The sequence below is a fragment of the Coregonus clupeaformis genome, chromosome 16 (assembly GCF_020615455.1).
Source record: "Coregonus clupeaformis isolate EN_2021a chromosome 16, ASM2061545v1, whole genome shotgun sequence".
NCBI classification, from domain to species: Eukaryota; Metazoa; Chordata; class Actinopteri; order Salmoniformes; family Salmonidae; genus Coregonus; species Coregonus clupeaformis.
The window spans coordinates 45,223,295-45,248,797 of record NC_059207.1 but is presented as its reverse complement, the minus strand read 5'-3'; the positions used below and the strand labels follow the sequence as shown (position 1 = coordinate 45,248,797).

The following is a 25,503-nucleotide window of genomic DNA, read 5'->3' as shown; positions in this document are numbered from 1 at the left end:
CCTACTAGGTGTGTGAACTGCTGACTGCTCATAATTTGCAGATAGTTGTTGACACATCAACCAGGATCAAGGGGCAGGGCAATTTGTGACTTGTTTTGGGAATCAGTGGCTGTACTGGGGGGTGAGTGGTTTCAACTCTCCTAGGCAATCAGCAATTAGTACAGGGAGGTGTGCTCTCCACCTCTGCTAGGCAATTATCAATTATTGTTAGTTCTTCAGTCTCCCCTGGTTTCTCAGCGGCAGCTGTAAGCGGCGGTCGTGTCAGTGGCGGTTTTGTCGCAAAACTGAGACCGTCGCCGAAACAAAGACCGGTCTGCCGAGTTGTTCTCCGGAGTTATTCAAGGAAAGAGAGTAGGGCTACACACCACTCTCTCACTTGAGTATTTTACCTAGTTATTTACAGATTATCTCATTTTGCTCTTTTGTAGCTTTGTCAACTATGTGTGTGTTTTCTATACCTGTTCGCACCTCTCCCTGTAGACTTTACAGACACTCCCCACCCCTTGGCTGCAACCCTTCTAATTTAGTGTACTCTGCGCGCACAACCCATGTGGAATTCCGGGTGTCTGGCAGCGTTTGGAACTGCCGATCTGCGGTCAAGAACACTGATTTCATCTCAGCCTATGCTACCCTTCAGTCCCTTGACTTTTTGGCCCTGAAGGAGACATGGATCACCCCAGAGAACACTGCTACTCCAGCTGCTCTTTCTTCATCTGACTATGTTTTCTCTCATAGTCCAAAATAATCTGGTTGTTGCGGTGGTGGCACAGGTCTACTCATTTCTCCTAAGTGGAGATTTTCTCTTTTCTCCCTTGCTCACCTGTCCATCTCCTCATTTGAAATCCATGCTGTCACTGTCACTTGTCCACTCAAGCTTAACATTACTGTCATCTATCGCCGACCAGGTGCCCCTGGAGAGTTCCTCAATGAGCTTGACACCTTGATAAGCTCATTTCTTGACGATGGCTCACCGCACTTCGTACATGGCAACTTCAACCTCCCGACGTCTGCCTTCGATTCATCCCCTCCTTGCCTCTTTTGACCTCACCCTTTCCCAATCCCCTCCAACTCACAAGGCAGGCAATACACTTGACCTCATCTTTACAGAGCCTGCTCGCCTTCTAATCTCACTGCAACCCACCTCCAGGTCTCTGATCACTACTTTGTTTCCTTTTCTGTCTCTCTCTCCTCCAACCCTAGCCACTCAGCCCCTACCCAGATGGTCATGCGCCGTCGCAATCTTTGCTCTCTCTCTCCCACTACTCTCTCCTCTTTTATCCTATCATCTCTCCCTTCAGCTAAATCTTTCTCCCTTCTGTCTCCTGATTCTGCCTCTTCGACCCTATTCTCCTCCCTTTCCACATCCTATGACTCGCACTGTCCCCTTTCCTCCCGGCAGGCTCGGCCCTTCCCTCCCCTCCTGCTCCGTGGCTGAGTGACTCATTGCGAGCTTACAGAACAGGGCAGCGGGCAGCTGAGCGAAATTGGAGGAAAACTAAACTTCTGGAGGACCTATCATCCTTTCACTCCCTCCTCTCTACCTTCTCTTCCTCTGTATCCGCTGCTAAAGCCACATTCTACCACTCTAAATGTCAAGCTAACCCTAGGAAACTATTTTCCACCTTCTCCTCCCTCCTTAATCCTCCCTCTCTGCGGACGACTACGTCAACCACTTTGAGAAAAAGGTTGACGACATCCGCTTCTCATTCACTCAGCCTATTGAGTCAACTGGTCTCACTCACACAGAACTACCCTGTGCCTTGACCTCTTTCTCCCCTCTCTCTCCAGATGACATCCTGTGACTAGTGATGTCCTCCCAACAACCTGCCCGCTTTACCCCACCCCCTCCTTCTCCAGACCATCTCTGGAGACCTTCTCCCATTCCTCACTTCCCTCATCAACTCATTCCTGACCACTGGCTGCTTCCCCTCTGTCTTCAAAATGGCCCGAGTTGCTCCCCTCCTAAAGAAACCAACACTCGACTCATCTGACGTCAAGAAATATTGGCCTGTATCCCTTCTTTCTTTTATTTCCAAAACACTTGAGCGTGCTGTCTCTGATCAACTTTCTCGTTATCTCTCTCAGAACGATCTTCTTAACCCTAACCAGTCGGGCTTCAAGACGGGTCACTCAACAAAGACTGCTCTTCTCTGTGTCACAGATGCTCTCCGCACTGCCAAAGCTGACTCTCTCTCCTCTGTTCTCATCCTCCTAGATCAATCCGCTGCCTTTGACACCGTGAACCATCAGATCCTCCTCTCCACCCTCTCAGGGCTGGGCATCTCAGGCTATGCACACTCTTGGATTGCACCTACCTTGCAGGCCGCTCCTACCAGGTGACATGGAGAGGATATGTGTCATACTTTCACTACTGGTGTCCCCCAGGGCTCATTTCTAGGCCCTTTCCTCTTCTCGCTATACACCAAGTCACTTGGCGCCGTAATATCCTCACATGGTCTCTCCTATCATTGCTATGTGGATGACACTCAACTACCTTTCTCCTTCCCCCCTTCTGACACCCAGGTGGCAACACTCATCACTGCGTGCCTGGCAGATATCTCAACTTGGATGACGGCCCACCACCTCAAGCTCAACCTCGACAAGACGGAACTGCTCTTCCTCCCCGGGAAGGCCTGCCCGCTCAAAGATCTCTCCATCGCTGTTGATAACTCCACAGTGTCACCCTCTCAGAGTGCAAAGAACCTTGGCCTGACCCTGGACAACACCCTGTCGTTCTCTGCAAACATCAAAGCAGTGACCCGCTCCTGCAGTTTCATGCTCTACAACATCCGTAAAGTACGACCCAACCTCACACAGGAAGCGGTGCATGTTCTAATCCAGGCGCTTGTCCTCTCCTATCTGGACTACTGCAACTCGCTGTTGGCTGGGCTCCCCGCTTGTGCCATCAAACCAATACAACTTATCCAGAACGCAGCAGCCTGCCTGGTTTTCAACCTTCCCAAGTTCTCTCATGTCAGCCCGGTCCTCTGCACACTGCACTGGCTTCCAGTTTACATTTCTACATTTACATTTTAGTCATTTAGCAGACGCTCTTATCCAGAGCGACTTACAGTTAGTGAATACATATATTTTTTTAATACACTGGCCCCCCATGGGTATCGAACCCACAACCCTGGCGTTGCAAACGCCATGCTCTATCAACTGAGCTACATCCCTGCCGGCCATTCCCTCCCCTACCCTGGACGACACTGGGCCAATTGTGCGCCGCCCATGAGTCTCCCGGTCGCAGCCGGCTGCGACAGAGCCTGGATTCGAACCAGGATCTCTAGTGGCACAGTTAGCACTGCGATGCAGTGCCTTAGACCACTGCGCCACTCGGGAGACGGTTTAAGCTCGCATCCAGTTTAAGCTCACATCCACTAAAAGACCATGGGTTTACCTACGGAAAAGCAAGAGGAACTGCCCCTCCCTACCTTCAGGCTATGCTCAAACCCTATACCCCAACCCGAGCTCTCCGTTCTGCCACCTCAGGTCTCTTGGCCCTCCCACCCCTACTGGAGGGCAGCTCCCACTCAGCCCAGTCCAAGCTCTTCTGTCCTGGCACCCCAATGGTGGAACCAGCTTCCCCCTGAAGCTAGGACAGCAGAGTCCCTGCCCATCTTCCGAAAACATCTGAAACCCTACATCTTCAAACAGTACCTTAAATAATCCTCCCACTTACTTTTTTTTTTAAACACTTAACCAGCACTTGCACTTGACCACCCCCACCCCACCCCACCCCCACTTCTATCACTGACTCTACAGACAGCTACGTTATTGAGGAAAAATTTACTTTCTATGCCTGTGATGTGTGGTTGTCCCACCTAGCTATCTTAAGATGCTCTAAGTTGCTCTGGATAGGAGCATCTGCTAAATGACTAAAATGTAAAATGTAAGTACAGTAAGGTTCGAAATTATTGGCACCATTGATAAAGATGAGCAAAAAAGACTGTATAAAATAAATAATAAAAATACTCAGCTATATTGTATGTAAAAAAAATTTGGTAAATTATATTATTTTATAGTAATACAATTGCTCAGAAAATAACATTTTGTTTATTGTTTATGGACTGCCCTCTTCAATTAAAACCACAGGTTTTCAATGGGGTTAAAGTCCGGAAACTGAGATGATCATTGCAAAATGTTGATTCTGTGGTCAATTATGCATTTATTTGTGAATTTTTATGTGTGATTGCGGTTATTGTCTTGCTGGAAGATTCACTTGCGGCCAAGTTTCAGCCCCCTGGCAGAGGCAAACAAATTTTTGGCTAAAATATCCTGGTACTAGGTAAAGTTCATAATGCCGTTGACCTTAACAAGGGCCCCAGAACCAGTGGAAGCAAAATAGCCCCATAACCTCAAAGATCCACCACCATATTTTACAGTAGGTATGGGGGTCTTTTCTGCATATGCATCTTTCTTTCGACGCAAAACCCACCACTGGTGTGTGTGGACAAATAGCTCTATTTTCATGTCATCTGACCATAGCACTGGTTCCAATCAATGTGCCAATGCTGTTTAATTACACTCTTCTCTCCATCTTCTCTCCAGACAACCTGATTCTGGTCCAGGAGAACAAGACCTGGTCAGAAGCCCTGGAGTTGTGCTTGGACACCCATGAGGACCTGGTGACTATCTCCAACCAGAGTGTCCAGCGCTTGGTCAGACTCCAGGCAAAGAGGGCCTCCTCTCCCCATGTGTGGCTCGGGCTCTACTACACCTGCACTCTGGACTTCTGGTTCTGGGTGGATAGGGAATCTTCATGTTACCAGAACTGGGCTCCAGGTCACAGGGGAGGGTAGGAAGAGTGTGGGAGGGTGGGAGGGTGGTCGCCATACAGACAGGAGGAGAGTGGAAGTGGGTGGGTCTGCTGGAGACGGAGAGACAACTTAATTTGCAGCAAGTATGAAGGTGGGTCTAGGAGAGCTATTTTTCTCTCTCTCTCATCAGGTTATCAACTTTCTAAACCCTTCTGTTCCTCTATATTCCAGAGGAGTATAATTAGATCCTCCTTGGTGGATCAGCTCATTCATCTGACCTCAGATCCACTTGGTCCCTCTGCTCTCTCAGATCTACTGGATCCTTCTGCTCTCTCTCCACATCACTAACAGACTGCTGGGATTGCCTTATCGTTCTCCTTCATCAGTTATCACTTCATATGGTAATTCCATCAGACCAATTATCAATTACTATTACTTGCTATTGAATTAAGTTGAATTAAGTTCAGTCTTGACATGTAACTTGCAATGACAAATGTGCATACATGAAATATTGATCAGTTGGTGTTATCACTTTTGACTACATGTATAGATTAGATTGAAACAGAATTTGGTCACTTTCCTCTCATTATATATAATCCAGTCATTGTTTATTGTAAAGCCATGTACACATTCTGGTTGCCAAAAAAGTAGAGCATGTGTATCTGTTATTATAGCAAGACGTAATGTTGCAACTTACATAGAATTGTTCTATATTGGTTGAATTGAATGTAACTAATAAGTAACTACAATAGTAAATCTTATAAGAAATCGAATCAATTATTGCAATCATTGTTTCATATCTGCTGTTACCATGAACAATTGAGTCATTTCATTTTGTATACCAAAGTTGTTTTATAACAGCTACATGGTTTTTATTTAAAGTGTTGTCATAATGAGTTGTTACAGGGTTGTTGTGGTGAAGGGTTGTTATCTCTGAGACTGCATCCTAAATGACACCCAATTAGTGCAGTACTTTTGACCAGGGCCCATAGCGCTTTGGTCAAAAATTGTGCACTTTAGGGAATAGGGTGCTATTTGGGACTTAGCCTGGGTTTATTACATAGGCTACATTCTGATGCTTTATCCACGTTCAGCCGTTCTGATATGATTAAAGATAGATATAGCCAACCAATAAAGACTTAGCTATGTCATTTAAATGGTTTGTCTCCGGTCTGTCATTGTTAGCCTATGACGTTATTAGTTGTGTTACTGTCATGCCCTGGTAAAGGTGAAAACACCCTGCTTAGGGCTTTAACAGTAGAAAACCCTTTGGGCCAGATTAGTGTATTTGAGAGAGCAGTTACAGCGACGCTACGTTGCACATGCCCAGCTTCCACCACTGAGTGTCAGCAGTGAGCCACAAACTGAACAGAGGTGATGTGTACCCACTGGGCCTACATCGAACTATGCAAAATCAAGAGGGAACACAGAGTTTGTGACATCACAGTGTTGCTCCCTCAGAACATTCCATTCATTGTCATGACATAATATGAGTTCTAGTTTTAATTACAGAACTTGTAGAAAGCAGTTAGCAAGTTTGGAGGATTCGATGGACTGTTAAACCACTATAACAAAGCCAATGATGGAGGCATGGACATTCAGGGGTTACAATTCTCCAGTAGTATAGGCACGAAATTGGATGAAATAAAGATGTTCGGAAACAGAATAGGCCATACCACCATTTACCTGTCCCGACTCCCAGGTCTCTCCTCAGAGAAAAATAAAAAGATTATAGAAAAATAATAACATGAGGAATAAATATACAATGAGTAACGATAATTTGGCTATATACACAGTGTACCAGTACCGAGTCGATGGGCAAGAGTACAAGGTCATTGAGGTAGATACAGTATGTACAGTGCATTCGGAAAGTATTCAGACCCGTTGACTTTTTCCACATTTTGTTACGTTACAGCCTTTAAAAAAAATGGATTCAATAGTTTCAATGGGGGATTCAATACCCCGTAATGACAGAGCAAAAACAGGTGTTTAAAAAACGTTTTAATAAGTATTCAGACCCTTTACTCAGTACTTGGTTGAAGCACCTTTGGCAGCAATTACAGCCTTGAGTCTTCTTGGGTATGACGCTACAAGCTTGGCACACCTGTATTTGGTGAGTTTCTCCCATTCTTCTCTGCAGATCCGCTCAAGGTCTGTCAGGTTGGATGGGGAGCGTTGCTGCACAGCTATTTTCAGGTCTCTCCAGAGATGTTCGATCGGGTTCAAGTCCGGGCTCTGGCTGGACCACTCAAGGACATTCCGAGACTTGTCCCGAAGCCACTCCTGCGTTATCTTGGCTGTGTGCTTAGGGTCGTTGTCTTGTTGGAAAGGGGAACATTCACCCCAGTCTGAGGCCCTGAGCACTCTGGAGCAGGTTTTCATCAAGGATCTCTCTGTAGTTTGCTCCATTCATCTTTCCCTCGATCCTGACTAGTCTCCCAGTCCCTGCCGCTGAAACTGCAGTGTGCAGTGCGATGGCGATTGCGTCATCCGTGGATCTGTTGGGGCAGTATGCAAATTGTATTGGGTCTAGGGTGTTGGGTAAGGTGGAGGTGATATGATCCTTAACTAGTCTCTCAAAGCACTTCATGATGACAGAAGTGAGTGTTAGAGGGCGATAGTCATTTAGTTCAGTTACTGTACCTTCGCTTTCTTGGGTACAGGAACAATGGTGGACATCTTGAAGCAGGTGGGGACAAGAGACTGGGATAGGGAGAGATTGAAAATATCTGTAAACACTCTAGCTAGTTGGCCTGCACATGCTCTGAGGACGCAGCTTGGGATGCCGTCTGGACATCCACTTCAATCAGTGTAAATGAAAGGGAGGAGACATGGATTAAAGAAGGATTTTGTAAGCCTTAAAACAATTCAGACATGGATTGTGCATGTGTGCCATTCAGAGGGTGAATGAGCAAGACAAAATATTTAAGTGCCTTTGAACAGGTTGTGGTAGTAGGTGCCAGGCGCACCAGTTTGTGTCAAGAACTACAACGCTGCTGGGTTTTTCACGCTCAACAGTTTCCTGTGTGTATCAAGAATGGTCCCCCACCCAAAGGACATCCAGTCAACTCGACACAACGATAGGAAGCATTGGAGTCAACATGGGCCAGCATCCCTGTGGAACACTTTCGACACCTTGTAGAGCCCATTCCCCGACGAATTAGTCACAGCATCCTACATGTGAGGGTAGCATCAATCCCTTTATTTCACTGCTTTGTTGCATTGCTCACTGACTTAACAAAGTGACAGACTGTGTTTGTATTATATGTCAGTAAGCGCTGGCTCAGCAGTTGGCAAGCATGATGTGTGTGTGTGTGTGTGTGTGTGTGTGTGTGTGTGTGTGTGTGTGTGTGTGTGTGTGTGGTACAATAAGTGCAGTCTCAGCAGTGGGAGAGCATGACAAAGTGTGTGTGTGGTTCAAGTATGAAATCGCCATAGAAAAGGGAGGGGAAAAGAGAGAAAGAGAACTGGAGGGAGAGAGAGGAAGTGCAGTGGGAGGAATAGAGGAGAAACAGTGAGGGGATGTGCTGTGAATTACAAGGAAGTGTTGGAGAGAGGAACAGGAAGTCAGATAGCTGTTTATCCGTATTTTGTGCTGATGGAAGGTAGATACATACTGTACATACTCTGCCACTGGCTGGGCTGTATGTGTGAGAAACATACAGTCCATGGTCAAATAAATCCTTTGGTTAGCACTCCACAACCCCACATTCTCATGGCCGCAGAGGGTTCTCACAGGGTGGTCGCGAGAGTGTCACGGTAGGTGTCTCGGTGTTTCCGTTGGTGCAACCACGGTGGAAAGTCCAGACAGTATCTCCACCGTGCGCATTCCCCCCGAATACCTTGATTTGGCGCATGCGTTTTCCAAAACGCAGGCGACCAAGTTACCAACTCATCGGGCGGGGGATTGCGCGATAAACCTCCGGGTAGACACTGTGCCTCCCAGGAGTCATGTGTATCCCCTGTCACAGGCTGAAATGGAGGCTATGGAAACATACGTCACCGAGTCCCTGTGCCAGGGGTTTATACATCCCTCCACTTCACCCGCCTCCTCAAGTTTCTTTTTTGTGAAGAAGAAAGACGGCGGTCTGTGCCCTTGCATTGATTATCGATCACTGAACAAGGAGACGATACGATATGATTTAGTTATCCTCTCCCCCTCATTCGTTCAGTGATCGAGTCAATGCATGGGGCGCGCTTCTTCACCAAATTATATCTCCGGAGTGCGTACAACCTGGTGCGTGTCCGAGAGGGGGATGAGTGGAAGACAGCATTCAGCACAACAACGGGGCATTATATATACCTGGTGATGCCCTACGGTTTGATGAATGCTCCATCCGTCTTCCAGTCCTTTGTAAACGAGGTGTTTCGGGACATGCTTGGTCGCGGTGTAGTGGTCTACATCGATTACATTCTGTTGTATTCCACTACGTGCACCGAGCATGTGTCCCCGGTTCGCAAAGTGCTGGCCCGACTGTTGGAAAATGACCAAGGCAGAAAAGTGTCTGTTTTTCCAGCAGTCCGTCTCCTTCCTCAGATACCGCATTTCCACCTCAGGTATGGAGATGGAGGGAGATCGCATTTCAGCCGTGCGTAATTGGCCGACTCCAACCACGGTTAAGAAGGTTTATCCGGGGCTTTGGCAAGGTCGCAGCTCCCATTACCTCCCTGTTGAAGGGTGGGCCATCCCGGCTCCACTGGTCTGCTGAGGCTGACAGGGCCTTCAGTAACCTGAGGGGTCTGTTCACCTCAGTCCCGGTACTGGCCCACCCCGATCCATCACTACCGTTCGTAGTGGAGGTGAATGTGTCCGAGGTAGGGATAGGCGCTGTCCTATCTCAACACTCGGGCACGCCACCCAAGCTCCACCCCTGTACCTTCTTCTCTAAGCAGCTCAGCCCGGCGGAGCAGAACTACGACGTTGGTGATCAGGAGCTGTTGGCTGTTGTCCGAGCCCTGACCGTGTGGAGGCATTGGCTCGAAGGGGTGAAACACCCTTTCCTCGTCTGGACAGACCACCGTAACCTGGAGTACATCCGGGCAGCGAGGAGGCTGAATCCGCGCCAGGCCAGGTGGGCCCTCTTCTTCACCCGGTTTGATTTCACACTATCATACATCCCTGGTACGAAGAACATGAAGGCAGACGCATTGTCACGGCTGTATGACACAGAGGAGAAGCCCAGAGACAACACCCCCATACTCCCGGCCTCCTGCATTGTGGCGCCAGTAGTATGGGCAATGGACGCGGATATAGAGCAGGCGTTACACACAGAGCCATCTCCACCTCAGTTTCCAGCTGGGCTGCAGTACATGCCTGCTCTTATCCGTGACCGTCTGATCTACTGGGCACACACGTCACCCTCCTCTGGTCTTACAGTGCGCTGCTTGACTGGAAAGTACTGGTGTACTACCTTGGCTAAGGACGTGAGGGTGTATGTCTCCCCCTGCTCGGTGTGCGCCCAGAGTAAGGCACCTAGGCACCTCCCAGTGGGTAAGTTACAACCTTTACCAGTTCCACAACGACCATGGTCTCACCTGAGTGTTGATTTCCTTACCGATCTTCCCCTCTCCCAAGGTCCTACTGCCCAGGTCCACCTCCAATGCGCTGTGCGTCGTCAGAAGGCCAACGCTGACCGCCACCGCAGTGAGGCCCCGGTCTTTGTACCGGGTGATCGGGTCTGGCTCTCGACCCGGAATCTGCCCCTCCGCCTGCCCTGCCGGAAGCTGAGCCCGCGGTTTGTGGGGCCGTTCAACGTCCTGAGGAGAATCAACGAGGTTACCTATAGGTTATTACTCCCCCATGATTACCGTATCAACCCCTCGTTTAATGTGTCTCTCCTCAGGCCAGTGGTGGCTGGTCCACTCCAGGAGTCTGAGGTGCGGGAGGTCCCTCCGCCTCCTCTGGACATCGAGGGGGCCCCGGCGTACTCCGTCCGTTCCATCCTGGATTCGAGGCGTCGGGTGGGGGCCTTCAGTACCTTGTGGAGTGGGAGGGGTACGGTCCGGAGGAACGGTGCTGGATCCCTGTTGCGGGTAGGGGGTACTGTCACAACTTCCTCCGAAGCTGCCTCCCCTCCTTGTTCGGGCAGGCTTCGGCGTTCGTCGTCACCGGCCTTCTAGCCACTGCCGCTCCATATCTCATCATTCCATTTGTCTTGTCTTGTCAATTACACACACCTGGTTCATATTCCCCTCATTAGTACGTGTTTAAGTGTTCCTTCACCCTTTTCTGGCCCATGGTGTTGAAAGTTTATCATTTTAATCTGGGAAAAGAGACCCTTAAACCCAGACTGGCTGCCCCACCACCACAAAAAGCACTGAGCTAGGCTGAAACACCTGCATTTTGGAGCTGCCTTACTAAAGAAAGCAAAAAAGAGACCATGTTTGTATGCAGCTTTATTAACTCAATTATTATTATTTTTACATTGTTTGCAAACTGATGTGACACGTATTAATGCCAAAATAACATGCAAAACAAGCAACAACAAAAATGTTTTATTTATATTATTATTAATATCTTTTTTTTTAGCTAAACAGGTGGGGCTCAAAATGACTGGTCGCCACTGGGTGAGGATGAAATAGTATAGGCATTCATCAATTGTCTGTTTTTGTCTGTCAAAAGTTGAACTCAAGTCAACTGGCCACAGCCTTACCTCTTTCCAGCATCTTGGAGCACAAGCCTGTAGCGCAGGGGAGGGCCGCACAGATTTATTTCTGGACCGATTTGTTCATCAAAAGTAATTTGTGGGCCAGAAAAGGGGCAGTTATTTGAAAACGTATAGGTCCATTATTCCTACATACTTTCTATCTAGTTATAGATGTTCAAGAGTGCCCTGGAGTGTTTATTTCGTTTTTTTGAAAAAATAAAAAAATAAGAATCATTCCCCCCATACTCAAACCTCCCGCAGGCCAGATAGAATGGCCTCCGGACCACGGGTCGTATGCTGCCCATACCTCATTCAGTGCCATAAAGTGAAGAGGCACAGTGATCGCCTGCCTGTATGAAGAACTGATTTATGACGTAACAGCGTCCTCTAGTGATAGCTTTGAAGACCACCAAGGTTTAGTATTATTCCGATAATATTTAGATTTCCAGTGGATGGCAATCTAGGACCAGTCCTCCCTAAAACCAATCTAATCTCTTGAGAAGGAGATTAATCATTCCATCATTCCTTTTTGACATTTATTTAGAAAGTAGGAAATAGAGAGTGGGCGATCTGAGAGGTTAGAGATGGCATAAGCACTTGAAATGGCAGACTGGGGATTTTAACCCTGGGGACGTAGTCATCGAGCGTATCAGACTAGGAGTGCTGATCGAGGATCAAATCAAAGTTTATTGGTTGTGTACACATTTTAGCAGATGTTATAGCAGGTGCAGCAAAATGCTTATGTTACTAGCTCCTGACAATGCAGTAAAATGTCAAACAGGTAGGCTACACAAATAATCAATTTTAAAAACAAGAAATCAAGAAATGTCGGAAAAAATCAAATTAACAACCCAAATAGCACTGTAACAGAAATCCTAATTGACAGAGTGAAAATAATTAAGCCTGAACCGACTAAAATTATTCCAAATCATACATCCTCTTTGCAACAAGGCACTAAAGTAATACTGAAAAAAATGTGGCAAAGCAACAAATTTTTTTGTCCTGAATACAAAGTGTTATGTTTGGGGCAGATCCAATTATGGGTATGCTTGTAAGAGTTAAGGACTGGGGAGTTTTTCAGGATTAAAAATTAACGGAATGGAGCTAAGCACAGGCAAAATCCTAGAGGAAAACCTGGTTCAGTCTGCTTTCCACCAGGCACTGGGAGATGAATTCACCTTTCAACAGGACAATAACTTAAAACACAAGGTCAAATCTACACAAGAGCTGTTTACCAAGAAGACAGTGAATGTTCCTTAGTGGCCAAGTTGCAGTAAATTAGATATTTCTCCATTTCATTTTCAATAAATTTGCGAACATTTCCAAAACATGTTTTCACTTTATGGGGTATTGTCTGTTGATGGGTGAGAAAAAATAATATTTAATCCAGGCCGGCTAGTGGTGACTGTTTAACAGTCTGATGGCCTGGTGATAGAAGCTGTTTATCAGTCTCTCGGTCTCAGCTTTGATGCACCTGTACTGTCTCCACCTTCTAAATGGTGACGGGGTGACCAGGCCGTGGCTCGGGTGGCTGGGGTCCTTGATGATCTTCTTGGCCTTCCTGTGACACCGGGTGCTCTGGGGATCAGGTCTCACCTGTCCATGTAATCTAATGTAAAAAGAAAGACATCTTTCTGACCAAGCCTAAGAGCATCATAAAGACGAGTAACTGATATTCCTCTCTAACTTGAAAAGGCCATCTAAATATCTCAACTGTATAACTAACAATCAGGGTACAATACAATAAAATATAATATTTATATATACAATACCCTCCGGTTACTGACCCGCCTCTCTAACCTCCAGGCTACCGCTGCACCAACAGCATCATCAACAAGGTTTCTCACTGTGGCTCCCTTACATCAGAGCATTTCCCTGATGCTTCCCTGTGAGGTATCATTACTTGATACATTTAATTTTGTCTCCCCACCCCCCTCTTCCCCTAACCCTAAAAAGCTCCCCCCTCGCTCCCATGAGGATACTAGCCTACCTATATGAGGACAGACTGCTTCATTTTCTGTTCAGGTCTTGTCAGTGCAGACGGCCGCTATCCGACGTGAGACAATAAGGAATACATATCCACATGTATTCCTATTACTCAGCACCTTTTGCTTCCTTTTTGTGGTTGTTTTAGCGCTTAAGGAGGATATATTTCTCACTCTCACACACACACATGCCGTGTTTGGGCCAAGGAAAGAGACAGTGGGAGAGTGTTTTTAAATATTAAAGCCAGTTAGTACTAAGAACTATGAATAAATCAGTGATTCAGATTAATATTTACTGTCTGAAATTATTAGGTCTGTCTTGCCTCCACGCATCACTCTAAGCAGTTAAGTACACACAAACACACACACACACACACACACACACACCTGTAAACAAATGACTGTAAGCAGTTACAGACAGATGGAGATGAAGTAGGAAAATAGGATTTATACTCTGACCCCTGAAGAGAGAGAATGAGAGATGGATGGGTTTGGGGGACAGAAGGAAAGAGAGATGGAGAAAGAGAGAGGGAGAAAGATAGAGGGAGAGCAAGAGAGAATACAATCAGAGATGTACATATTGCTTACACTGTGCAGGGTGAAATATTGGCAGGCCAATCATGGCCAATTCAATGTGACACATGCACACACAAACACACACACACACCGTGTGCCTAGCAGAATGAGGAACACTTTTAAAATTGCTGGCAGGGGTTTTACGTTCTAGTGTTACTACACACATTCACACGAACACACATATACACATATTACAGACAAGCCTTCCCAAAGAGGATGACTGTGTGAGTGTTAAGGCGATTTCCTCAAAATTGTTACGTTGGCAGGACAACGATAGAGGTTAAAAATGTGTGCACATTTTACATTTTAGTCATTTAGCAGACGCTCTTATCCAGAGCGACTTACAGTTAGTGTATTCATCTTAAGATAGCTAGGTGGGACAAGCACATATCACAGGCAGAGAAAGTACATTTTCCCTCAATAACGTAGCTATCAGTAGAGTCAGAGCTAGAAGGGTGTGTGTGTGTGGGGGGGGAGGTTGTCAAGTGCAAGTGCTGGTTAAGTGTTTCTTTTTTGGGGGGGGGGGTCGAGGTGAGGAAGCTGGTTCCACCATTGGGGTGCCAGGACAGAGAGGAGCTTGGACTGGCCTGAGTGGGAGCTGCCCTCCTGTAGGGGTGGGAGGGCCATGAGACCTGAGGTGGCAGAACGGAGTGCTCGGGTTGGGGTATAGGGTTTGAGTGTGCGGAGGAGCGGGGTGACATGAGAGAACATGGGAAGGTTGAAAACCAGGCGGGCTTCAGTGTTGCAGGGGTTCGATGGCAAAAGCGAGGAGCCCAGCCAACAGCGAGTTGCAGTGGTCCAGATGGGAGAGGACAAGTGCCTGGATTAGGACCTGCGCCGCTTCCTGTGTGAGGTAGGGTCGTACTCGTGCACACACACACACACACACACACACACACACACACACACACACACACACTCACATACACACAAATGCATTAGAGTACAAATACACAGGTGCTTTTGTGTGATTGGAATAACATAAGAATACCACCGGCACCTACCCACCTTGGTTCTATTGAGGTTTCATCCACACACACACACAAGGTGGCAGGCTTTCTCACTAAACCGATGGGTCTCTCAGAGACGTTCTTGCACGGTGATGCACCTAAACCAGGGGTACTCAAATACGAGCCTTGAGGTCCAGAGGACTGCGAGAGACTAAACTCAACTGGTTTCCCATTCAGGTCTGAATCTGGTCTGAATCTGATTAGAGGAGACAAATGAAATCCCTGACCTAGGGCAACAGCACTATGCTCCAAATCAAATGTAATTTCATTGGTCGCGTACACAGATATTGCAGATGTTATTGCAGGTACAGCGAAATGTTTATGTTTCTAGCTCCAACAGTGCAGTAATACCTAACAATACAAAAAAATACACACAAATCCCCAAAATGAGTCTGTATACAGTACCAGTCAAATGCCAAGAGTGTGCAAAGCTGTCATCAAGGCAAAGGGTGGCTATTTGAAGAATCTCAAATATAAAATATATTTTGATTTGTTTAACACTTTTTTGGTTACTACATGATTCCATATGTGTTATTTCATAGTTTTGATGTCTTCACTATCATTCTACAATGTAATAAATAGTAAAAATAAAGAAAAACCCTGGAATGAGTAGGTGTGTCCAAACTTTTGACTGGTAGTGTATGTATATGATGGTGTGTATAGACATTATGGACGGTATATGAATAGAAAAGGTGTGTACAGTAGTAGTTATATTATAGGATGAGCCTTGACTAGAATACAGTATATACATATGAAGTGGGTAAAACAGTATGTAAACGTGTATGCTGGAACCTTGGAACCTTGTTAATGTGGGAGGAAACCCATCTACCTAGGGAGACTAGGCAGAAGTGCTAGTACTGACCTCCAGATCAGAATTTCAGAAAGGGTCCCTAAAGTCCCTTCTCCAGTGAATCACCATTGAAATAAAACCATGTTTCTAGTCACAACCAGCATCAAGCTGGTTTCCCTTCATTTGGGAGATGCTGTTCTGAGCCATTCTAACCATCAACCAGTTATAGAATGAAGCTCAAGGATGATCCTTTGTTTCAAAAAGGTTAGATATATATTGTACATAGATATCTAACTAGTCATTACAATTATAGGGCGGGCTGCTGGTTTCTATCCTTCCCCTCTAATCAGGGACTGATTCAGACATGAGACAGACACCAGGTGAGTGGGCTCTCTGACCAATCAGTGACATAACTCCATTGGTACTTCCTGGGAGAGAAGAAAGCAAGCAGTCGACATGTTTGACTCTAGTCTAATGTTTATTCCAAAAGCACAAATCCCAAAATAATATTTATTCAGCTTAACACAAAGTTTGCAGTGAAGCGTGACAGCAGAGTTTTCTTTATGATGCGTTTGGAGTGTGTGTGTGAGCTGAAAATTGTGTTGAATGACCTCCTGAATCCACTTTCAATGTTTTACCAACCTTAGTTCACTCACTACCGCCGGTAACACTTGATTGGAGAGCACTCTCCTACTAAAAGCGCTCTTTATATTTAGATCGCTTGGCATGGAACAGAATGCAAGCGGTTATTTGCCAGTGGTTGGGATCATGGAATCAGAATGAGTTAGTTAGGATTCTAATTCTATGGTCAGGGTTCTCACTCCTATCTGACATTGGGTAGGCGATGCAAAATGGGAAATAAACATAATGGCCTCACGACAACCACCCACCCTCTGTGGACACCCTAAATGAGGCATGCTGTGTGTGTGTGTGTGTGTGTGTGTGTGTGTTTGTGTGTGACTACCAACTCCCACTATAGATCATAAATGGGGACATGTTTTCCACTGTTAAATCCACGTCTCTGTGTGGGTGTTGATTTATTACATTTTACACTTTTTAGATGTTATTTGAACATCAAAACATAAGGCACTTGATCTTAGTTAAATAGAGTACAGTCCTTGTGAGAGGGTAAAATTGTGTGTTTGAATGCGTGTGTGCGTGATCCTGTATAATGTGCATCTCTGTATGTATGTCAGTTTAATGAAGGCGTGAGTGGAGAAATGGGTTGGTTGGGTGAGGGATGATTGATCCATGTCACTGTCAGGGTCAATTGCATGGGAACATACAGTATGGTAGCATACAATAATAGAGTTGTATCTTTCTGAGTAGCCAATAGGCCATTATGGAACCAACAATTCAATTGTGATCATGGTGACAATGATGAAGATCAGGAGGTGGAGGGTGTTGATTATAATGATGATGATGATGATGATTATAATGATGATGATGATGACAATGTTTGTAGAAAGATAAATGACTTCAGTGTGTGTTACTCTCTTAGCTGGGGACCTATGCCTCTTGTATTGACCAAAGCGTTGCGGTTCTACTTACTACAGAGGTTTCCATTAAAAATATAACGGGTACCGATTGACAGTGTGTTAGTGGGTAGAGAAAAAGGGAGAGTGAGAGAGAGAGAGAGAGAGAGAGAGAGAGAGAGAGAGAGAGAGAGAGAGAGAGAGAGAGAGAGAGAGAGAGACCACTGGGCACATACGTCAATTCAACGTTGGTTCAACGTCATTTCATTGAAATGACGTGGAAACAACATTGATTCAAACAGTGTGCCCAGTGGGAGAGGGAGATGGCATGGTCTCATGACGCCCGTATTGGCATCACTCCGGTTGGAAAAGAGAGAGGAGGAGAGGAGAGACGCTCCCATTATTAGACCGGGGCTCACGGTCACGCTCACTCCTGGAGATGCGCGCGTTGCTGCGAGACCAACCGATAAGCTCGAGGAGAGAAGCGGCGAGGCGCTGAACTCAGGAGCAGGGCTGCGTGAAGAGATAACCTAGCCTACATTAGGCTACACCTGGACATGGAGAGACCGAACTAGGGGCTACGAGCCAGCCAAAGCATGACTGCGCATTATCTGCGCTTGGATATACCCAACAACGCACGCACACGCTCATCCCAAACCGAGATGAGGTCTTGGAACAAGTAAACACCAGGAAACTGAAACAACAACGGAAGAACTCAATGCGCAACTTCGACTCAATGCGCAACTTGGAGTTATGTTGGACATGGTTTTGTTTTCATGAATTCCAAAACTTTTATGGCTACACTGAGGACGTGCTCACGTTACAACATAAACGAATAACTTCACAGTGCCATTCAGAGACAATTTATTATTTTAGGAATCCATTTTGCTTGAATAATGTCCAGGGTTATGCAGATAAAGTGAGGCACATCTTTCGGTAACGCGCGCCAGTTAGTCTGTCGAGGCTCGACCATTTTATGAGCTAAATCTGTTCAAACCAATGTTTTCTTGTCTTTATAGGAAAACAACTGTATACCATTTCATATTTGTTAGAATTATGATAGGCGATTTGTTTGTAAGTTATCTACACAGCTTTAACATTGGTCAGATAGCCCTCCCACTGGGCACACACTGGTTGAATCAACGTTGTTTGCACGTCATTTCAATGAAATTACGTTGAACCAATGTGGAATAGACGTTGAATTGATGTCTGTGCCAAGTGGGCTGCTGTGTGCATCTCCATTTGAGAGACAGCGGGGACTTGAGCGAGATAAGTTTCTGCACACTAACATCTGAAGTAGGCTATCCTGCCCAGGGATGAGTGTTTGTAAATTGTTCCCAATCTCGTTTGTGTTGCCTTGTATTATAGTCTGAAATGAGATTTTAAGGCTATTTCTGTGACCACCTGACCATAACTTCCCGCTTCTTTAAAATATCCAAACAATCAAGCAGCTGTGAGATTACAATCAATTCTGTTTCATGTGCTGGACAACTTTGAATTGTTTGAACGGTTTTATTTTCAGACAGGAAATATAATTGCTCTCTGCTTTATTCTGGCAGCGCACTCTAATAGAAAACCATTGATCCATAGTCTGGCGTGCTCCACGGGCATAGTTTACCGTTTCGCTGCTTAGAATGGACTTGGAGAGAGAATGAACAGCGATAACACAACATGAATACTTTTTATTGGCTATATAATGATCAGTTATAGCCTAATGTTTTTTCCCTCAACATTTAGGAAATAATTTTATGTCAGCCATCCTCAGCTGATATAAAACAACGTTACCAACAGCATCTTCATTACAACAACATTTTATTTCTCACTTTAATCAAGTCCATCCATCGTGTTACTCATGGCTTCACCCTTGGATAGTGCATGTTCAGTGGGGCTGGGCGACACTAATGGTTCGACCAGCGGTGTTTCTCTTCCCTGCAATCAGAGTGTCTCTTCCCTGCAACTGGCCCCCTACTCCCCCGAATCCACGGCGCTCTTCGCTACGGCCATCACCCTCATGGTGGTCTTCACCATCGTGGGAAACATCCTCGTCATCATTGCCGTCCTGACCAGCCGTGCACTCCGAGGACCACAGAACCTGTTTTTAGTGTCGCTAGCGGCTGCAGACATTTTGGTGGCGACCCTCATCATCCCATTCTCCCTAGCCAATGAACTGCTGGGATACTGGTACTTCAAGTCTCTGTGGTGTGAGATCTACCTGGCGCTGGACGTTCTGTTCTGCACTTCCTCTATAGCTCACCTGTGCGCCATCTCATTGGACCGTTACCTGTCTATCAGCCGGGTTACCTACTCCCGCCAGCGCACGCCCATGCGTATCAAAGCCTCCATCGTGGTGGTGTGGCTCATCTCGGCCATCATCTCCTTCCCTCCTCTTCTGTCGCTGAATAAGAGCGAGCCGGGTGGGGAGGGGAGTGAGAGGGGGCCTCAGTGCCAACTGAACGACGAGCGCTGGTACATCCTCTACTCCACCGTCGGCTCCTTCTTCGCCCCATGTCTCATCATGATCCTGGTCTACATGAGGATCTACCAGATTGCCAAGCAGCGCACACAGAACCCGCCAGGCGAGCCCAGGAAAGACGGGGTGGGCTGTGCCACCCCAAGTCAAACCCCTCGGGGGATCCAAGCCAATGGGAAGGAGGACGGAGGGGAAACCCCAGCTATGCCCCACAAAACCACCAGTGTCAGACCCCCCACCCTGGCTGTTACTCCATCACCGTCCCCCAACCAGGCCAATGAGACCCCCTCCCCTCCCACCCCTCCCACCCCCACCCCCACCACCCAAAACCTCCTCCATCCTCCGGTTCTATCCCTAGCTCCAACCCCAACCACCACCTCCCCTCCTACCTCCCCCCTGGGTCCCTCTCCCTCCTCGGTCTCACCGTCTCCCTACTCCACCCTCCCCCCACCAGCCCTGGCCAAACCCAAACATGGGGAGAAGAAGGTGAAGGGGAAGAAGGGAAAGAAGTATAACAATAATGGGGACAGCTCAAACAGCTCTGACAGTGACATGGAGCATGGGGAAGGGGGGAGGATGGGAGTCAACAATCCCAGCATGGCTGGTTCAGCCGGCATCCACTCTCCTGCCACCATCCAGAAGTACAGGGACATGATCGCCACCTCTAAGGGGGCTCGGCTGGTGGCGGGAAGGAAGTCTAAGCCGGAGAGCACTCCGGGAGCAGCACGTCGTAAAGCCATGGTGAACCGAGAGAAGCGCTTCACGTTCGTCCTGGCCGTGGTGATCGGAGTGTTTGTTGTCTGTTGGTTCCCTTTCTTCTTCTCCTACTCACTGCAGGCCATCTGTCCTGAGACCTGCTCCCTCCCTGATCCCCTCTTCAAGTTCTTCTTCTGGATTGGCTACTGCAACTCCTGTCTGAACCCCGTCATATACACCATCTTTAACCAGGACTTCAGAAAGGCCTTCAAGAAGATCCTCTGTAAGAACACCAAGGGCACCTTCTTCTAGACTGAATGCTCTGTAAGGACAACAATGGCAACCTTCCTTTCGTAAAGAGGCCTTAAACAGATGACCTGTAAGGTCAGTCCCTTCTTTTCAGTCCTCTCTAAACTCTTTGAGGTGTAAAAAACTGCACAAATATTCTGAAATTTGTAGAACATTCTGACTGATTTTACATTCTAATTGATGATATTACGAAGGGCTGCCGATTCTACCGTGAACTGCTACAGACCTTCAGAATAGAACGCTGAATCAGATTAGCTGTAGGATGGCTCACCTTGCAACAGAAAGAAACTCTAAGGGCTCGTTGTTTTAGTCCCTTGGTGCGTAGCTGCACACGTTCAGCCTTTACCTGGAGAACTGTGACGGTCCATGCCAAGGACATAGTGTGGGGAGAGCATGTGCAATATATGTTCTGTGAATTCTACTCTGGGGGGCTTTAGAATGATACTGTGTAAGAATCCAAGGGCATGATCATGACATTTTAGTAAAAGGTAGGAGGGATGTTCTGATGTATGAGCATCACACAGTATGCGTAGAGAAGAGAGGAGGAGGAAAATAAAATGCTCTCGTCAAAATATGACTGACTGACTGACATTAAGGTTGTCTGGGAAATCTGTTTGATTAAAAATTGAGAAATCTTTTGGGTGTGCCAATGCACCACTGCTCGCTGAGAACTCCTGATCAAAACACAGCAGTCTTGAGCACAGCCATTCAAGGACTTTAAAGCAATGAAACAAACAAATATCCTTTTATCAGCCGACTGATAAACAAAACAGAACAACGCGAGGAGATGATAGGCCAGACCTGTTGGCCTGTTTAAGCACAACCAGAGGCACTTCTCTTTATCAGAGGGCAGAACCACGAGGTCTGCATATTTACTTTTATCCTGCCTCAGGAATAGCATGTGTTCCTGTAGAGATGTTATCCACATGAGAGAGAGAGAGAGAGAGAGACAACATCAGGACTCTTACTGTTCATGAGACAACTAACTCCCTCTCAAACTCTGATGCCAACCACTGCTCTCATGTGGGGCTTAGGCTATATTTTGAAAGACAACTTTGTACCATAAACATACCTTTCCTCTGGCTCTGTGTTTTAAGGTGAGGACATCAGGTGCATCTCAATAGCCTATTGTGGCTTCCTCTACTCGTGTCTTTTCATTCATCTGCACTGAAAAACAAAGGATATAGGTGGATGCAATATGAAGGATCAGGCATTTGTTTCCACCTGCCAATCTCTGTGTCAGTGCAGGTGAACTAAAAGAAGATGAGGAGAGGAAACCACTTAACACTGTTGTTATACACCCCTATAAGAGAATTTGAGTCCCAAATGGCACCCTATTCCATATATAGAGCCCATAGGGCTCTAGTCTAAAGTAGTGCACTACGTAGGGAATAGGGTTCCATTTGGGATTCACAGAATGTCTCAAAGAGATGGTTAAAGGTACAGCTCCACCTCTCCCTGAATAGCACAACAGCAAAGGTTGACCCCTATGTTTCCTCCTTATTAAACGCTGTTCCACCAACATCAACATGGATTGGATCTAAAGTACTAAAGTATGAAAATGTATACACTCACTACTGTAAGTCGCTCTGGATAAGATCGTCTGCTAAATGACTAAAATGGAAATGTAATCTGTATATTGGATCTATATAGCACAATTCCAAGTGCTTAAAGCATATTACATTGTTAAGAGGATAAATACTTTCCCAAATCCCTTGACAAGGAACGCAAATTCGGGACATTTAAGGATTTTTTGGAATGCAGTATAGTCGTCCACATTTTTTTTCTTCTATCAAAGACACTGGACAGTGACGATCTGGCTTAGTTTGAGTGGATTCACCTGACTTCAGCCTGAAAGGACATTGCTATTACCGAACACACTGCTCCCCATTGAACAGAACAGAAGAGAACAGTGGATGTCTATGAGAGGAGAAACTCAGCCACCAGAGTGCTACTGCTGGCCTGACACAAACACTTCAAACGGTCTTAAGAACACTCTAGTTGATATTGATTATAATACTGAAAGCCCAGCTACTTCTGGAAGGACATTCATCCCATAAGATAATATAGTACTTTATTAAGCTCCCAAATGGGAAATATGGGATGGATGAATGAATGATTGATTGATGGCTTGATAGATAGATTAATTGATTGATTTGGAAATGTACCTGCACTGGCTGACTGGACTTCTACCTGGCACTTTCCTTTATTTCTGAGAGGTACTGCTACTCTTTACAGTTGCTCTTTATGTACAGTGTGTCTTTCTCCCTCACAGAAGCTATGTCTGTAACTGTGAATGCTATACACTATGGGACAAGGGCTGTCGGCAACAACACTTCTAATCTCCCGTTGTCAATTTCTGCTGACCCTTGTGTGTGTGAGAGAGACTGTGTGTGTGTGTTTGATTAGAGCCTGCATAAGTGTGTGTTTGCTAATGATGCACTTCTAGTGGTACCAGCTGCAAGTGTCTGGTAAACTTATATAAAATGTCTGAGGTATTCATGAACTGTGTCAGTGCCTCCTCTGGCTGGTATTGTATACTGTAGATCTCCACATACTGGTAAGAACAGAAAACAGATGTAGTGATAGAGAATCTGGCCAAAGAGCTCTCTCCCTGAGGGACACTAGTCACTAGATGGCCATGCTAGAATGTACAAAACTATTAAGCAAGTACATTATCTATTTGTTCTTCCTTTAGGGTTCTGGTTAGTGTTAAGGATATGGGTAAGGTCAAAGGCAAGGTTAGGGTTAGTTGCAATTACTTTTTGTAGAGAGAATTGCATTTTGTGGACCTCCGTCCTTTCAAGCATGGCTGTTTAGTGACGCCCTGGACACCAGCTGACACGGACAGAGACTCAGAGTGACTCTGTCATGCTCTAATGAAGGGCTGTGATTGGATAAGCTATATGTAATATTTATTTATTTAGAGCCATTTTGAGTTTCCTGTTAGTTTCATATTTGTTGTAGAAAAAAATTACTGTGCACTCCAAGCAAGGCAAAGCTAATGTGAACGAAACAGAGTAAATACTGTATAAATTCTGAATATGTTGAATGAGATTAATTGATTTAAAGTCAGCAGAGGAACATGATTCAGGAGCAGACCTGTGTTTGCAGGGGTTGGGGTCATTTCTACTGGAAAACAGTCAATGCAGAAGATGAATGTCATGAATTGAACAAATCTTTTGAAATATTGGTAAAATCTCGGTCGTGGCCTTGAATTTTCCTGCAGCATTTTTGTATTTATTTATTATTTTTTAACTTGTTTCTTAAACAGTTTCAATGGTGGTTTGTAAAATACTTCACCGTGCTGATGGGTGGCGCTTTAACAGCCTGTGGTTGCAGAACCATGGAGCTCAGCAAATAACCGCCTCTGTGTTGGCACAAATCGCTCTGCGGCAATAACGTTCTCTTGCATTTTAAAATGCGATTGTCATTGAACTTTTGGTGCCAACAGGGCAGTCATGAAAACTCAATGTATAGTGAATCATCATCCGCATCATCATTCTCCCTGCTCTTCTGACCTGCCTGGACTCCCCCCTGCTGTGTTTGACCCTGGCCTCTCTCCCTCTCCCTCCATTTGGAAATAAAGCAGTTTAAATAAGCATGGCATGATCAATCATTTAAAATCATTTTTACTGTACTGCTGTCTGTGGTCTTAAAGGGAACATGAGTAAAAAGGCTTAGCCCACCACATGGGGGTTTGAAGAATATTACACACTGACTCTTGGGGGTGGCTCTAAATATAGCAGACTTAACTGGATCAATCTTAATGGGGAAAATCTGCAGTTCAAACAATAACAAAGCGGTTACCCCGCCACTAATTTAGTAAACAGCTGAGGGATGGGGCTGGAGAAATGTAACCACTTACAAACTCATGGACAGAGCTATGGATACAAGGACTGACCATGCATGATATAGAAATCATAGTGTTTACATTTTAAAATGTTACAAAGAAAGGAGTAAACAATCTTATATTTTGGGTTCTGATGGGGTATGACAGTTGAACTAAGCTCATGAGGCATCTATAAGTTATATTCTTCTAGAATCAATGGGTATTTATCATTAATTTAAAAGTCAAAAAATTGATGTAGCAACTGCAGATTTCCCCTTTAATGTACTTTTAACATTGTAGAGATGCCAAAAGCCCACAGTATACTGTGTAACATTAGATTCTTATTACGGGATAATTGGTTTCTTATTATGGGATAATTCTTACATTGTGTACCCCAACACATGAGCGTAATGAAGACTTCATTTTAAAGTGGTTCATCACAGATGGATATATGTGGGGCATACTGAAAGCAGCACAAACACTGCCAGTTACTGTATCCCTTGTGATCTTATCGCATGTGATCTTATGTGAAGTTAATGCAATAGCATGTGACAAGATGTAACAGCAACATGTGATAAAATGAAACTACACATGTGAAAACATTATCTCATGTGACATTTTTTGGACAACATGGGGATGCAAAATTACAAAATGCAATTCCACGTGAGAGTTAGATTTTCACATGTGAAAGTTTTTCACGTGAAAGTGAAAATTCAATGTTAATAACATGTTATTCTCCTCACTTGTGAAAAGGTGGTGTTAATATGTGAACTCTAAATGTAATACTCAAAACATTTCACGTGAACGTTTTTCACGTGAAACTACACATTTCACAACTGAATGTGCAATTCACGTGAGATGAAAACATGTTATGTTATGTGAAAAGGGGGTGTTAATATGTGAACTCTAAATGTAACATGTAAACATATGGTTTCACATGTGAACAACTGACC

At 45.5% G+C, this 25,503-nt stretch overlaps 1 protein-coding gene across 1 annotated transcript; it reads left to right on the top strand.

The window, feature by feature from the left end:
* Nucleotides 1-17,636: 17,636 nt before the first annotated feature.
* On the top strand, nt 17,637-24,249 carry LOC121584998 (alpha-2B adrenergic receptor-like). Its single transcript, XM_041901295.2, has one exon. It carries the CDS (start codon nt 19,096-19,098, stop codon nt 20,719-20,721), a length of 1,626 nt encoding a protein of 541 aa, XP_041757229.1. The 5' UTR covers nt 17,637-19,095; the 3' UTR covers nt 20,722-24,249.
* The last annotated feature ends 1,254 nt before the right edge of the window (nt 24,250-25,503 follow it).